We start from the raw sequence: 14,654 nt of genomic DNA, 5'->3' as shown, positions 1-14,654 counted from the left end.
AGGCTCATCTGCAATCATTTCTTTTATCCGTTACTACTCTTATTCTGTTTATGTAGAATAGTCAGCCACAGTACGCTTGCAATCTTGTCACTCATTGCTCGCTGTGTTATGCATAATTCTTTGTGTCGTGCTCCATTCTCGCCTTATTTCAACGTCTTGTCACTTTCCCTTACTAAATTTAAGCCCATTGGTGACCTCACGGCATGCTGTTCTTCGAGAGCGCTGGTCCTCAAGATTGAACTCATTGTCTGCTTTTGCCGTCCCGGGATAGCGCCCTTTCAATAGCTTGACTGTGCTGAAGTAGTTTCCAGCAGTCATGGCCGAGGTGCCATTACAGTCCCATCTCGACTTTATCAAACAAAGAGAAGAGAAGTTCAAGCTTTTACTTCACCAAGGTGCTTTTTCCCCTTTCCTCCTACAACATGCATTTGGTATCCTTCTTCTCCCTGTCATACCGCTCGTTATTCGTTCTACGAGTACCTTCCAGTCGAAACTTATCCGGTATGGATTCCACGCAATAATCACTTGTTTTAGCCTTTATACGATTCTTTATGTGCGATTTATTGGCCCCGGGAACGGATATGGCCTTGGCTTGATGACGATATGGCTCTATATATGGAGTTTGACAACCCTGATTTTCAATGACGTGCAAAGAGACTTTAGAAGAATCGAAAAGGAATATGTGGACTTGAAGATGGTGCCCTTACATGGTTCCCCCAGAGTCGTCGGGCTAAGTGAGTTTCATTATACAGCAGATCACTCTCCCAGGAGCCATAAAGCAAACAATATGAGCAGATGCAAAATCTACCGATGGCAATCTTTCCCTGATTCATTACCGCATCGTGTTGAATGGGTATTGGATCTCATATTTAATCTTCGCGGCCCTAATTGGAATTGGTGTATCCGGTCATTGCTGCCTTTCCCTGCAGATGTGATCAAAGATATTGGGGAACACGGATCCTCTCCACACAAAAAGACATCAAAGCCAATTATTGAGGAATCCTCGGCAAAACTGCGACACACAGCCTTTTCTTTCTTACGAACCTACGTTGCTTTGGATTTTCTGAAGGTTGTTATGATGAGGGATCCATATTTCTGGGGCTTTGTGGACAACCCCCTTCCGGCACCATGGCCATTCAGCATATTAGCATTCTCTTCAGCATTGATCCGCATATATCGATTGTTAATCAGCATGATGGGCGCCTTCTTTGCTCTTAAATATATTGTGTCCTTAGGCTCTCTATTCTTCCTAGGACTCTCACTTGCCTTTCCGCGCTTTTCCAGAACCATCACCCACCAACCTCTTGACGAGGCATGGCTATACCCCCCAGCGTTTGGACCGGCAATATCTGCTTTAGATTACGGTCTAATTGGAGCCTGGAATATCTGGTGGCATCAGTTATTCCGATTTGGATTTTCGGAGAGCGCTCGGTTTTTTTCAAACCTAATCCTACCAAACCCGCCGAAGAAGCGTCTTCCCTCTTACTATTCTATAGCTCGACGGTTGATTCAGGTCATGGTTGCATTTTCAATGAGCGGTTTGGTCCACGCTATGGGTAGTTACACCGCGTTTGCGGACACAAAGCCTTTCAACGCTTTTCTCTTCTTTGTATTACAAGGTATTGGTGTTCTAGTACAAGGACTCTTGGCCTACTGTCTATCACCACTCATACGACAAATCAGACCATCGCGACTGCTCATACGGATCACAAATCTGAATATTCTAATCGTGTGGTTCTATTATACTGCCCCATTACTCGCCGATGATTTCTCACGATGTGGTCTTTGGATGCTTGAACCAATCCCCATTAGTCCGGTCCGTGGTGCATTGGGCTGGGGGATTGAAGAGGAAGGATGGTTTTGCTGGAGAGGTTCGTGGTTTGAGTGGTGGTCGGGTGAGACGTGGTGGCAAAGCGGTATACGATTCACTTGAAGTGCATTTTCAGTTGACCTGCAGTGTTTTATTGCAACGGATAGAGAGGTATAATATACAGTCATGAATAATGACACAATGTATCTAGTATCAACGCCGATATTGTTTTTATAGGATCTATTATGTATTGTTAGGGCTATAAAATGTAAACTTTTATATATACACGCTTAAAAGTCTAACTTTTAGTCATCTTCATCTTCATCAGTATCCGGTTCAATATTCAAAGTCGGCATATCGTCATCACTGTCTCCGGAAGGGTTATCCGGTCTAGCATTGCCGAGGACTTCCCTAGGGCCTGAAGATTGAACTCTGGTAGCAACAGAGCCGAGAACTGAGTCATCGGTATTATGGGCTGTCGGGAACGAGGGGACAGACGCGGATGGCACAACAGCAGGTGATAAGGCAGTTTCTGAAAGAGTGACAGGCGTGGGTTGGGCCGTCAGTACATTGCTTTCGTCCTCCAAGCGCGGCTTTTTGACTTGAAATCCCCGCTGTTCAGGAGTATCCTGGCTAGGACGTGTTGAACTGGGTTCTAGATGATCCGAGAAATTTCTCTTGCTTTGCAACAGCAGGGGTTGTAGTACATTGTGGGATTGTGCTAAATCCTCATTCGATGCCGCTGGCGGGACATCTTGAACATCAATGCCAGAAACAATCGCTGAGGGGACATATTGTTCTTCTTCATAGTCATCAGCTTCGAAAGTGACGTTGGCACCTCCGAGAATAACAGGCATTCGAGGACGAAGCAGGCATTCAACTTCTAGCTCTTTCGAATGTCGTCGTGTGAGGAAGGGTAGGATACTAGGAATGGGTCTTCTTCCTTTGATAGAAGGCATAGGATTCATCACACCAGCACTCATAGCTTCCCGATTCCCGGTCAATACAGCGGTTCGGTCCATTTCTGCTCGTACTGGTAATGGTATGTACTCAACAGGTAGAAAATTGTATATGATTGGGAGTAAGCGCAGTGCTGCTGAGTAGGTGTTGCGGGATGACAGGTCTTTCGACGGATTGGCACCTTGTGAAGGGAGTAAAAAGGCGTCCACATTCAAAGATTGTGTGCCCTTGGATTTTGTCTTAGAGTCAGATTGTTGACTTTTAGTAGTTTGGTCGTTTTCAGGAAGTATGAGATCGCGACAACACTGACGGATCAATGTGGCCAAAGTAAAGACATTTGCTTTTGACATGGACCGTCCTACGAGTGGCAGGATTTCAGTCATTAGTGAGTAAGAAGATCGACGGAGGTCACTATCAAAAAGATCCGCCTCAAATGTCCAGATCGATTGTTCAAGAATGGGTTGGATTACTGATGTCAGACTTGTGCTGAAGGATCGTATGATGGCACAAAAGAGGTCTATACATGCACCATGAATCCTCGGTAATTCACTCCAGAGTGCCACCCTCTCGTCTCGGCTGAACTCACGATTGCCTTGACTCGTCTCATCGCCATCTCTTGGAAAAGTGACAGAGGTTAGTCGAGATGTTAAATCTAAAATAGCCCCGATGGGGACATTGACTGCGGACGGTGTTCGCGCTGACATGAAGTTCGACAGCAGGCCCAAAAGTGTCACTATTCTATTCACACCTGCATGAAGTCCCTGCCAAGGTGGAAGGCCCAAGGCATTCGGCGCATCATCTACAGGCGTAGAACTTTGGATTTTCGAGCTTTGGGATGGCTTGAAGTTAGGATCAGAAGATTCCCACTGCTCTATCACGCTCCGAAAAATGTGATCTGCTGTTTGATGAATAGAGGCTATAGTATGCTTGCAATCGTTTGCCCATTTTTCGTTTGATGTGTTTTTGGATGCACAGTGGTGTAGAGAGATGAAGAGATTCTGCGCTACATGGACGGCCTCCGAAGACAGAGAGGAGCTGAGAGTAGATGAACCCACAATTGGAAGAAGCAGGCTTTGAAGTTGGTTCAAAAAAGGACGGAATATTGTCGGGTGCCTACCAATGAGGTCGATCAATGCCGAAAGAACGGTCTCCAAAAGGCGCGGCTCCTTCAATTGCGTGGGTATATTGGTAGATTGCTTCCCAATTATAAGATTCAGCAGAGCTGTAATAAACGGGGGTAAACTTGGGGTGGTTATTTCTCGGACCAATGTTGGGTATCGATACGTTAGATGGAAAATGCGAGTTAAAGTGATGATCGATAGTCTCTTCGTTGATACTGGATCGGGTTTCTAGTTGGAACGTTAGCCAACAACGAAAACGACTGTCAGAAGACCCTTCGCATACAGAAAGAATTGATAATAGACCTCGAACCCAAGGGCCACAGTCGTGTAGTATCTCCCATTGGCCCGCTTCTATTGTCGCTTTCACCAGAACAACTCCAGCCCACCTGCCTTCAAAACTGCGGTCTTGCAAGAGGCTTGTCAGGCGGGTTTTCAGCTTATTGACTTGCAGAGAATCGCTCTCGTCCACATTTGCCGCTTTTTTTGTTTGTGCGGAGGCAATGACATCGCTGCAGTTACCGATCGAGACAGCTAGGTATGAAACCACATGAGGCAGTTCTTGAGTCGGCGTGGTTGTCAAGCGGTGCGTGATAGCACGGAGGGCGATTGAGGGGCCCATCAGTCACGCAGGGATAGATAAAATCTAAATCATCACAAACCGTATATAAATCTCTCGCAAAAGGAAGCTCGCCGTGACAAGCACTTGTTGGTTCCAGAGCGCTTCTGACTTCACATGGATCTTTTTTTTTTTATTGCAAACTGCGGAGGCCGAGAAGCTTGGACCCTCTTCGAGCCGCACATGCGCCGCGATCGGCCAATCAGCAGCCGCCGTGCAAGAACTAGGCATGTCTGACCGCCCTCAACCTCGGAAGCAGTAATGCCATTAGTGATTCTTGGTTGTTGTTTCCCTCTGCTCCCTGTGTACACCAACAAGGCCGATATATGTCCCGGCCGGCCGCAAGGGTCGCAACGTGCTGTTGACTGTCAATTGTTTAATTGTGTTACGGATGTGGCCCTTTCCTTGACTCTCCAGTCAAGATGAGTGAAAACTCAGTAAGCTATTCCTCGAACTCCGCAATAATGTCCCCCTTGTTGGTCGAGAGTTTGACGGTGATTTTGCTAGGTGCGAGAAGCAGACAAGGCGCAGGGCTACATCGATGCCTTGGATAATGCGCGCAGTGAGGACAAATGGGGTGAAATCCCAGAGTTGATCCGCAAAGTCTCCAAGCATGCACCGAATCGGAAGTGTAATGTTGCCCAGCCAGCCATGTCAGCATATGCACCCTAATGATCGAGTTTCTAGGCCTGATCCAAACAGCGAGCGCCGAGATTCAAGTCGTTGCCTACATCAGCAAAACGCGGCCAGGCACCGCCAAGGGCCAGCCAGTTCCTAACCAAGTGTCGAATCTATCCGAGTTGATACCACTACTCATTTCCGCCATTGAAGAAGGAGAAGGCACCCCACAGGATATATTTCAAGCTCGAGTCTGTTTGGGCTGGATACATTGGACATTATCAGAGCCCGGACTAGCGGTCGGGCGTCTGCCTAATGACTTTGAAGAATCTACAATCCTTGGTCTCGCGGAAGAGAAGAAGAAAGTCACCAAATGGTCCGAAATATGCATAGTCAAAGGAGGCTATATAAAATGTAAAAATATTTCAAATAGTTTACTGCTTTATCATCCGCTAACAGTGGCTTAGGTGCGGCACAATCCGTTGTTTCTGGTCCAGATGACGCCCTGAAAACGGCTTCATCGATCTTACCGCGGCTTGCTACGCCGAATCCAGGATTAGCCTCATGTCCTCAGGCTCTTTACTGGTCAGAGAAATTCCTTTCGAGAACAGCACTGCTTGCCAGCGAACAGGTAGGGGGTAGTGATGCATACGACTGTGATTTCGAGATAGAATTAGCTTTGAAAGCTTTCAGGTTATGGTCAGGGCACCCTTATGTCAAACGACGAGACATTACAGCGGGGCACGCGATAAATCAGTCTCCTGGGTCATCAGAGTCTGGATCCCCATTTTCTATGTGGATGTCGTATTACAGACTATTATCCACAATACTGCAACACGGAATGCAATATTTCCCTCCTTCGCGTGGGAGCCCCCATAATCAACTCGCCGATGAGCTTCGCCGTGTAGAGACTGTGTGTGAGAGTGCCCTCTTGAGAGAAATCCGATTCCCAACTGCAAGTTCTAGCAATCCTCAAGTCGAGGTATGGGTTGAGGAGGTAATTCATAATTGGGAGGTCTTGTGTGGTCCCGGTTGGCGAAACGACGATTTTGGAGAATCGGTTCAAGATGCCATTAGTCGCAACGTACTGGACGTAAGTATTGTGAAACTGTGAAATATCGCCGCTAAGCCTGACATGCTTCCCCAGATACTCTACCGAGCCGCTACCAAAACTTACCACTCTCATTTAATTCTGAAGCGATTGTTTCATGTGCATGCTGCTTTGGCTGAGTTTGAGCTTGCTACAAAGGCACTTGATACTTACATCGAGATTGTGATTAATGCAAAAACCAGAGCCGAGAAAGCAGCAGAAATCGGTGAGCTAGAAAGTGATGGAAATCTACTTCAAACTGTTTCAGAAGGCGTGCTTCTACTTTGTTGCTTTGGTGCCGAGGAAGAAGCTCGAAAAGCGAAAGACCTCATTGTGATTCTACAGAAATATGTCCGAAAAGCCATTGCCACTGATCTCAATACAGCTTACAGCGATCGGGAAGCGACATCCTGGGTATCGCCCAAAGTTATTGCCTTGGCTTATAGAGCCATCGGTATTGGACTGGGCAACTGGTCCAGATGGACGCCAGTCAACGAGTCTCGTGATGATATACGAGCGGAGGCTATTGAAAATCTCGAGAGAAGTATTGCGCCAGAATTCGAAGCGCAAGATGATATTTCTACTCGTTACGCCCTGGCACTTTTATTAGCGGAGTCACGGGATTTGGATAACGCGATCCTTCACGTGAGGTCAGCTCTTTCTACCAGAAGTAGGCGAACACAATCGACCAATATTTCTGTCGGGTTTGATGGGACTCCTCTCTCACAGGAACAGGACTCGGTGCCTCTTTGGCATCTTTTGGCCCTTCTTCTAAGTGCAAAGCAAGAATTTGACATTGCCAGTCGCTCATGCGAAGCTGCTTTTGATCAGCTACCCTCGACACTCAGTGTATTTGCTCATGATAGTAAACGCAGCCACAACAACAGTCACAAAGAAAGACCAGGCTCTCTGGAGGTAAAACAAAGGATACTGAAACATCTTCGCGGCCGCGAAAAAGAGCGCATCATCGAGACACAGATGACACAAGTAGCTCTTATCGAAGTTGTTGATGGTCCTGAAGTCGCCGTAAATCATACCGATCATTTGCTCACTATGTTCACTTCATTGTTTGAGGATTTGGAGCTCGAGGTAACCCCTGAAAAGGTCGATGTGGCTCAGCAGCGATTGGGTCCTCCAAAAAGCTCTTCTGGCACTGTGAAGAGCTTCCGGGGTAGTATTTTCGGCAGGAAAAAGGGGACAAAGGCCGCGGAGCGCACGAACGGAGCTGAAGACATACCCCCGCTTCCAGGCCAAGAGTCGCTTCCTACCACAGATGGCGATGCCCCATCAACTCAAGTGACCGACGAGGCGTTCACTGGATCTACCTCTGCTCGACCAGATGAGCATCCCAAGCCGCACAGGCATTATGCAAATCAGGATTTGAAAACAAATGGGTCAGACAGAGCCACAAACAATATACAATCTACTCCGCAAAGAGAAGATGTTGGGAATGGGTACGTCGCTCCCACAAGCGATAATATAGGCATTGCCATCAGTGATGCTCCAGTTCAGCCTTCTAGCGCAACACAAAGTGCAAAACAAACATTGCCTGCTGTAGCCCACAACTTGGAACACCAGCAAGAACCTCCTCCTGGTGGTCATCCTAAGCAACCACCAGAACAGGACGTGCGCCTTCCTGTTCCTCAACGCTTCGAATCTCCAGTAAGAGCTCTTACTAGGTTTCCCACTGCCCAAGCCCAAAAACACGCTCTTTCAATATTGGCCAAGGTTTGGCTCCTCATTGCAGGGTTGTATCGCCGAGCCTCGCTGTTTGACGATGCACGTGAAGCTTGTGAGGAAGCAATCAAACAAGTTGAAAAGTTTGAAGCATTGGTTGCCGCTCAGGACTCTTCTGCAAAATCCTTTTCGGAGCGCGTATGGGGAATATCTAAGAGCTCAGAGGAACTCTGGGGAGATGTGTATGCTGAGCAAGGGGCTCTTTGTCAGGCTCAATCGTCGCCGCACGAAGCAATGGAATTTTATGAAGAAGCCGTCGCCCGTGTTCCTAATCACCCTCGAGCAACAATTGGACTATCGAGTCTACTTCTAGATATTTGGGACGAAAAGATTCCTGCCCAGCCACTTCGACCTACGCTTGATCATGGGACTTCAACACTTGCATCTGCTAGGACTACAACACAACCAACCACCAGAAATGGATCAAAACGCACAAACGCCGACACGGTGGAATCTGTCATTGAGAATATTTATTCTGAAAGGCCGCCTAGTGCCGTGAAAAAAGATGAAAGGGTCAGGCACATGAATCGCTTGGCTGCGCGAGATCGAGCCTACGGGCTTCTCTCCATGTTAACCAAGACTGGAAGCTCCTGGGATAATTCCGAGGCTTGGTTTACACTATCTAGAGCTTATGAAGCGGGCTCACAGATCGAAAAGACGAAGGATGTTTTGTGGTGGTGTGTTGAGCTTGAGGACCGGAAGCCGATTCGGCATTGGTGGAACGTGGGTAGCGGAAGCTATGTTCTTTGAGTGTATTGATTATTGTATATAGTTGTTGATATTTTTCTATATAAAACCAACTATTTCTTTAAAATTTTTAATTAGTTCTACATTAGAACCTTTATAGTCTAGGATAGGCGTATCTCGTTTAAGTCCAACGATCTTTCATCACAGCTTTAACAAGGCTTTCGTATCCTTTTCTTTGGGTATATTGTCTTGATACTGTGCAGCAAGGCCTTCAACCCACTTGGTAATGTAGCCCCCTTCATGAGATGTTCAGCTTCATGTTGTGCCGTACCGGCCGTGGTTTATATGCCACGGGCATTTATGGTTCCCTAGTTAGTTTCTTAGTTCTTACACTCTCAGAATGGGCTCAATATTCTTCCGGCTGGTTATATTTTATATTGTATATTTGTATTGAGGCTTTGATTGGTTGATCTGGATTGTCTGGACACGTTGATACAGTATCCCTGATTCTTGCTCTGGTTTTTGCACTCGCCTATTTTGACGAGGCTTCCAAACTTACTCCTTCAGTAGCTGTTAGGGCCTTCTCTCGGATTTGGTGTTGAAACAGCTCTAGCTCTGCCATACTGCGCGGATGGGCTGTGCAATCCTTGAGCAAGATCTTAGAGAGGAGACTCTGATCTGTAAACACACTCTGTCCTTCTCGGAACGGTGGTCTAATCGGGCTGTACGCCAGAAGAATTGGTTGGCGCGATGAAGACTCCCCCATAGGGACGGCCACAGTTGACGTACCCAAACAAAAATGAATCCTTGGTGTGTGTGTCTGTGTGTCTGTGTAATATGGATAATATGAAGCTATCTTAAAAGCTGTGGAGGCCTTTTGTGCGTTTGCTAATAGCACGGTGGTGAAAGTGGACACCCTGAGGTCTCCTAACAATGTAAGTGATGATTTATGACTTCTCTGCAAAAGTTGTAGGATAGAAATGAGCTCGACTTATGTGAACCAGTCAGATGAGGTAGGCGAGCTTTTGTCAGGGAGCAGGCACAAGTATATTCCGAACTTCAGTCCTCACATATCCAATTTACCGATAAACCCATCTCTTGTAGAGTTTGAGTGTCATTATCGATACTTTCTGATATCCGGTTTCATCATCAAGCTCAGCGCGATTTCTTACCAGGAGGCTTACAGTTGTGAAATCTAAACGGTTTCGATGTTTTGATATACTTAAGAGAATTGTGAAGTGAAAAATATGTGGTCATTCCGGATCTAAAAGAGAAAAGAATGAGATTTTTACAAAGATTGAGCATTTTCATCCTCAAAAGACCTGTTAGACATGGAAAAGTTTCAATTGAGTTGTACAATCTATCGAGGAGCAGCAACTGGCTGCCAAGCAGAATACTTGGCCTTGACACTGTAAGATAAAATATGTTAGTCTATAAATTCAGAAAATAAAGTTTCTGCAACAATATCAACTCACGTTGAGTATGGTTTATAGGCACCACGAGACAAAGTCACATTTGCGCGGTGCTCGGGAAGTTCCCAAGTGCGCAAGCCAGTCTGCAAGATCTTGTCCGTTGTTGGAGGAGCGTCAACCATATATGAAATCCAAGCATGCCTAGATACAACAGCCGGTATTAATCCACTATTCCTTTACAGAACTTGGGGGGGTTCTTCGACTTACCAACCAGGCTCTATCTGACTCGCGTCGAAATCTTTCTCTTTGTAATCGACCCATCTGGTTCGGACTAATTCTTGTTCAGCGCTCATGCAACCCATTAACTGCGATGTACTCACGAGGCAGTTCCTCCTCCATGTTTTCGTAGTATTTATTTCCGTAGCGGTCGGTCGCGATCAAAGTTCCGGCTTTGGTGTCACCTGCGATTTCCATTCAGTCAAGAGAACTCTATAGCATAATGATCAAATGCCTACCGATGTACTAATCGAACCATGTCGTTTTAGCCCTTGAGACCCAGTTCCAAAGAGCGAGACAACACGTACCTGCATTTGGTGGCCATAGTCCTAAGGTCGCATTTGTGAGCAATTGAGTATAAAGGATGCATCAATGGGAGATATGTACCTTCAATCCGATCCTCCACAAGTTTCGGAAGGTCCTAGTTAACGTCGACATCTTGAAGAACGGCGACCCTCAACCTATTATCTTAGATCAATCGTTCGAATGATGTCGTAGGGAAGGTTCCGATGTCGACGATGCCGGCTCGGCATTCGCTTAATCGGGCATAGCGTTTGACGTGAAATAGCTGTTTGCAATGTTTGCAAATTACAATTCAATAGGAAGTTAACCTACGGCCTTACTTTCTCTATTGCGCAAAACCATTCCAATATATTCGACACAGATGGAAGTCTTAGAGTAAGAGAGTATGTTCAAACGGGTAGGAGGATATTCTGTCCGATGCGCATGCAGGAGACCTGTCTTCCGAAAGCAAATCACTGTCCGCCAGTTTTCTGTTTATACAAGCGCAAACGCTTCTGCGGTGTCGACAGCGTCTCCCTTGGGCGGATTAACGGTTGAGCTCGACCGGATCGCTCCTCGTTTTGAAGTGCCAGCCTCGAAAATTACAATTTTGGACTCTCCCAGCTCCTTTTATGAGACATTGAAGGTCAGGAAACACCAATTGCTACACCCTGACCCACGCTAATGATGTGTCGAAAATACAGCATAAAATCAAAAATGCCCGGAACAGAATTTATCTGTCTACTTTGTATATCGGCAAAACAGAGTATGAGCTTATCGAAACATTAAACCAAGCATTGCGCGACAATCCGAACCTCAAAGTATCTATCCTCACCGATTGTCTGCGAGGCACTCGAGAGACCCCGAACCCTTCGTCGGCATCACTTCTGGCGCAACTGGTCAAGGAACATGGCTCCGATCGCGTTGAAATTTGTATGTTCCACACTCCTAATCTTACGGGGTTACGCAAGAAATACATTCCGCGCCGGATCAATGAGGGATGGGGTCTTCAGCATATGAAGTTGTATGGTATTGATGATGAGATTATACTTTCTGGGTGAGAATACCTGCCGGGTTTACAATGATAAAGCGACAGGAGCTGATTTACTACCGTCCAGAGCCAATTTATCCAAGGACTATTTCACCAATCGTGTCGACCGATACCATGTTTTTGCTTCCAAAGAACTGACCGATTACTACGCCGAAGTTCACAATGCAGTATGCCAATTAAGTTTCAAGGTCATCCCCAACTCGAAGCTTTCTGCAGGTTATGAGCTGGTTTGGCCTACCTCTAATGGATCACTCTCGCCTTTGGACAAACCGGAAGATTTCATTATTCATGCGTCATCAAAATTACACCCATTGATCCAACCTACTCTCGAGAAGAAACTCACTTCTATTCGTGAGTCAGAGCAAACTTTTGTATACCCCGTGGCTCAGTTTACACCTTTACTGAAGCCCGACACATCCACCGAATTTCCTGCTGTTTTAAATATACTCCGCCTGCTTAAAAGCGCACCTGCATTCAAAGATTCTCAATGGCTATTTACTGCCGGCTACTTCAATATACACCCTGGTCTTTCGTCATTGTTGATAGAAAGTACATCGCAAAATTCCACAACATCGAACCATACAACGAAAACACAGGGCACGGTCCTCACCGCATCACCGTGGGCTAATGGATTCTACGGCTCTTCAGGAGTATCTGGAATGCTTCCAGCAGCCTATACACATCTTTCAGCAAAATTCCTTGACTGCGTTGCAGCAGCACAGCGGACTAATTCAATTCAATTAAAAGAATGGCGCCGCGGGACGGTTGGTGAACCCGGTGGCTGGACGTATCATGCAAAAGGCCTTTGGATCACACTGCCCAATGAGAAATATCCTAGCCTGACTTTTGTCGGCAGCAGTAACTACACAAAGCGCAGTTACAGTCTTGATTTAGAGGTTGGCGCTCTTGTAGTGACGTCCGACGAGAAATTGAAAAGGCGTCTTGGAGAAGAAACAGAATGGTTGCAAAGCAATGCGCAACCTGTTTCGAGAGAGGATCTTCGCAGGACAGAGCGAAGGGTTGGGTGGAATGTGCGTCTTGCGATGTGGATCGTCGAGAAGGTCGGCGGTGCACTATAATTCTGATCTATGAATCATGTATTGTAATATAGACGTGTATAACTAAATACCACTCACTGCATATAAATGGTAATGATAAGCTGACTTATTCAGATACTGTCAATCGTTCTCAATCTATCTATAAAAAACATAGCATGAAAAGGTATCAAGAGACGCGGTTACAAGTATTGAAGCTGTATAAAGTGAAAGTAAACCAAGGCTAAATGTCGATTAGGTTTCTATCTCCGACCTATGCTTCGCCTTTCGAAGAAATTCGGGCAGGTCCTAGACCATGTCGAATCTCATCTAGCATCGCAATGCCCAAAGCTTCGTTTCCATTCTTGCCCCTTTTGCCCTTGGCGCCCTTGCGTTTGGCCTGTTTACTCCTATCTTGCCAGCCGGACAAAAAGTCATCCATGACATTGTCAAAATCACTTCGGAGGGGGACGTCGCCATAATCATTTCTAGAGGCAAGACTGGGTGCTTGAGATGATACTGCAGAGATACCAGTCTTGCCCGTCATACCCGTCATACCACTGACGATTGAGGCACCATCTACAAAGCTGGCATCGTCATATTCACCCTCTTCATCAAGGGCGTACAACGCTTCGACTTTATCAAAACGATCATCCAGTAGCCGCAGTCCGTCTGTTCTGGCCAGAGAGGATGATGTCATGGAATACGCTGAAGGATTGGTCATAGCTCCTTTGCGCTTCTTCTTACGAATTGGAGTACCTCCCACAGTGAACATAGTAGATGCAGCCGTACGCCTCTCAGAAGCTTCTTCCTGTACAGCAGCTGGCATATTTGAGCTTTTAGCGTCTTTTTTGAACTTGGCAAACTCTTGCATCCAGTCTGAATTCTCTGGAGTAAGATCTGGAACGGGCTTATCATGATCAGGCATTTCAGAAGGACCGTGTGTCTGTGTCGTGCCATCCTCAGAATCCTTTGCAAGAGAGTCTTCTGAATCCGTCCGAGGAACCGCTTTTTCGGTTACGTCTGACTCCCAGCCATCATCTTCATAGTCGTATATGGTATCCTCCCAATCCCCAGCGTGTAATTCTTCGGCATTGTGAGTGAGTTCACCAAAAACATCGTCATTATCCTCATCATCCACAAAAGCCTCGTCTTCAAGAGCTTCCAGAGCCTCCCGTAGACGAGGGTCCATATCCGGTTGGAATCCGGCAATAGCATCTGGTATATTTTGTTGATCCTGGTATGTAGGCTTCTTCACGTACGAAGCAACGCTAGACGGTGCATATTGTGTGCCGGAAACGCTTTCGGCTCCCACAATCTGACTTTTTGAATCATCATCGAAGGCAAGGTCTCGCAGCGCATCCTCAAGTTTCACTGCCTTTTCTTTTCCCTTGCCCTTCTTGGACGCAGCTTCAACGAAGTATGAATTTCCTCCGCCGGTGCCGAGTTCCCGCAGATGTTGCATATAATCGTATTTCGTATCATCGTAGAAAATGCCATAGTTCGCTGCTTCTCCCTCATTTTTCCGAATACCCTCTTGGTGGAATTCCTGTTCTAAGTCTGCTAGATTTCTGGAGGCTTTCTGTGATGCAGTCGATGCAGATGCATCTATTTGGGTGTCTGGTTTCGGACCAGACACCTGGTATAAAACTCGATCATCTGCTTCTGGATCATGGATTAAAGGATCCTGCTGCGATCGGTGGAAAAGCTGGTATTTGGTCGCACTCTTTTTGTCTCTGATTTGAGAATTTGTTTAGCGGGAGGTCATTCGTGAATTGGGAACGCTGGAGACTTACATCCACTGCCGTCGAGGAGGCATCTTGGTTGACTATAATTATCCGTCAAGGATGGTCCTGGGATCATGGAATTATACACGAATACTTGTAGATGTTGCAAGACCCCTCTCTTTTTTCAAAGTGGGAGAAAAATCCACGTCACGTGCAGGCTTATCTTATCGATT

The 14,654-nt window shown here is 46.4% G+C and overlaps 6 protein-coding genes across 6 annotated transcripts; 3 read left to right on the top strand and 3 right to left on the bottom strand.

Annotated features, from left to right (window-relative positions):
• The first annotated feature begins 16 nt into the window (after window positions 1-16).
• On the top strand, window positions 17-2,047 carry BGW36DRAFT_373031 (membrane bound O-acyl transferase family-domain-containing protein). Its single transcript, XM_046215543.1, has one exon. The coding sequence runs from the start codon at window positions 317-319 to the stop codon at window positions 1,931-1,933; it is 1,617 nt and encodes a 538-aa protein (XP_046075908.1). The 5' UTR covers window positions 17-316; the 3' UTR covers window positions 1,934-2,047.
• A 68-nt stretch (window positions 2,048-2,115) lies between these two features.
• BGW36DRAFT_395153 (rRNA processing/ribosome biogenesis-domain-containing protein) lies at window positions 2,116-4,510 on the bottom strand (the record flags this gene model as incomplete). Its single annotated transcript, XM_046218004.1, has 2 exons — window positions 2,116-4,119; window positions 4,175-4,510. 2 exons carry the CDS (start codon window positions 4,508-4,510, stop codon window positions 2,116-2,118), a joined length of 2,340 nt encoding a protein of 779 aa, XP_046075907.1.
• Window positions 4,511-4,777: 267 nt separating this feature from the next.
• BGW36DRAFT_415169 (putative filamentation protein) lies at window positions 4,778-8,771 on the top strand. Its single transcript, XM_046219309.1, has 5 exons — window positions 4,778-4,944; window positions 5,015-5,138; window positions 5,195-5,539; window positions 5,593-6,218; window positions 6,273-8,771. The coding sequence occupies exons 1-5, from the start codon at window positions 4,930-4,932 to the stop codon at window positions 8,700-8,702; spliced, it is 3,540 nt and encodes a 1,179-aa protein (XP_046075906.1). The 5' UTR covers window positions 4,778-4,929; the 3' UTR covers window positions 8,703-8,771.
• Window positions 8,772-9,840: 1,069 nt separating this feature from the next.
• Window positions 9,841-10,811, bottom strand: BGW36DRAFT_373025 (putative NADH-ubiquinone oxidoreductase subunit B17.2). The gene is made up of 7 exons (XM_046215542.1): window positions 10,715-10,811; window positions 10,636-10,656; window positions 10,567-10,573; window positions 10,432-10,512; window positions 10,319-10,382; window positions 10,115-10,252; window positions 9,841-10,048 (listed from the first exon to the last, which is right to left on the bottom strand). The coding sequence occupies exons 1-7, from the start codon at window positions 10,763-10,765 to the stop codon at window positions 10,000-10,002; spliced, it is 411 nt and encodes a 136-aa protein (XP_046075905.1). The 5' UTR covers window positions 10,766-10,811; the 3' UTR covers window positions 9,841-9,999.
• Window positions 10,812-11,015: 204 nt separating this feature from the next.
• BGW36DRAFT_395150 (CDP-diacylglycerol-glycerol-3-phosphate 3-phosphatidyltransferase) lies at window positions 11,016-12,739 on the top strand (the record flags this gene model as incomplete). Its single annotated transcript, XM_046218003.1, has 3 exons — window positions 11,016-11,255; window positions 11,314-11,666; window positions 11,728-12,739. 3 exons carry the CDS (start codon window positions 11,016-11,018, stop codon window positions 12,737-12,739), a joined length of 1,605 nt encoding a protein of 534 aa, XP_046075904.1.
• Window positions 12,740-12,816: 77 nt separating this feature from the next.
• Window positions 12,817-14,632, bottom strand: BGW36DRAFT_315439 (Low temperature viability protein). The gene is made up of 2 exons (XM_046212547.1): window positions 14,491-14,632; window positions 12,817-14,430 (listed from the first exon to the last, which is right to left on the bottom strand). Exons 1-2 carry the CDS (start codon window positions 14,511-14,513, stop codon window positions 12,969-12,971), a joined length of 1,485 nt encoding a protein of 494 aa, XP_046075903.1. The 5' UTR covers window positions 14,514-14,632; the 3' UTR covers window positions 12,817-12,968.
• Window positions 14,633-14,654: the final 22 nt, after the last annotated feature.

Source organism: Talaromyces proteolyticus, assembly GCF_021365285.1.
Source record: "Talaromyces proteolyticus strain PMI_201 chromosome Unknown BGW36scaffold_3, whole genome shotgun sequence".
Taxonomy (NCBI): Eukaryota; Fungi; Ascomycota; class Eurotiomycetes; order Eurotiales; family Trichocomaceae; genus Talaromyces; species Talaromyces proteolyticus.
Note: the sequence above shows the minus strand (reverse complement) of the source record. Positions and strands in the feature narration are given on the sequence as shown.

Coding starts and splice junctions, on each gene's coding strand:
- BGW36DRAFT_373031 (XM_046215543.1), top strand. CDS start 317: ATGGCCGAGGTGCCATTACAGTCCCATCTCGACTTTATCAAACAAAGA.
- BGW36DRAFT_415169 (XM_046219309.1), top strand. Junction 5,139..5,194: donor GCATGCACCGAATCGGAAGT/GTAATGTTGCCC, acceptor TCGAGTTTCTAG/GCCTGATCCAAACAGCGAGC. Junction 6,219..6,272: donor TTAGTCGCAACGTACTGGAC/GTAAGTATTGTG, acceptor ATGCTTCCCCAG/ATACTCTACCGAGCCGCTAC.
- BGW36DRAFT_373025 (XM_046215542.1), bottom strand. CDS start 10,765: ATGTCGACGTTAACTAGGACCTTCCGAAACTTGTGGAGGATCGGATTG. Junction 10,383..10,431: donor CATGGAGGAGGAACTGCCTC/GTGAGTACATCG, acceptor AACAAGAATTAG/TCCGAACCAGATGGGTCGAT. Junction 10,049..10,114: donor GCCTATAAACCATACTCAAC/GTGAGTTGATAT, acceptor TTTATCTTACAG/TGTCAAGGCCAAGTATTCTG.
- BGW36DRAFT_315439 (XM_046212547.1), bottom strand. CDS start 14,513: ATGCCTCCTCGACGGCAGTGGAT. Junction 14,431..14,490: donor CCTCCTCGACGGCAGTGGAT/GTAAGTCTCCAG, acceptor TTCTCAAATCAG/AGACAAAAAGAGTGCGACCA.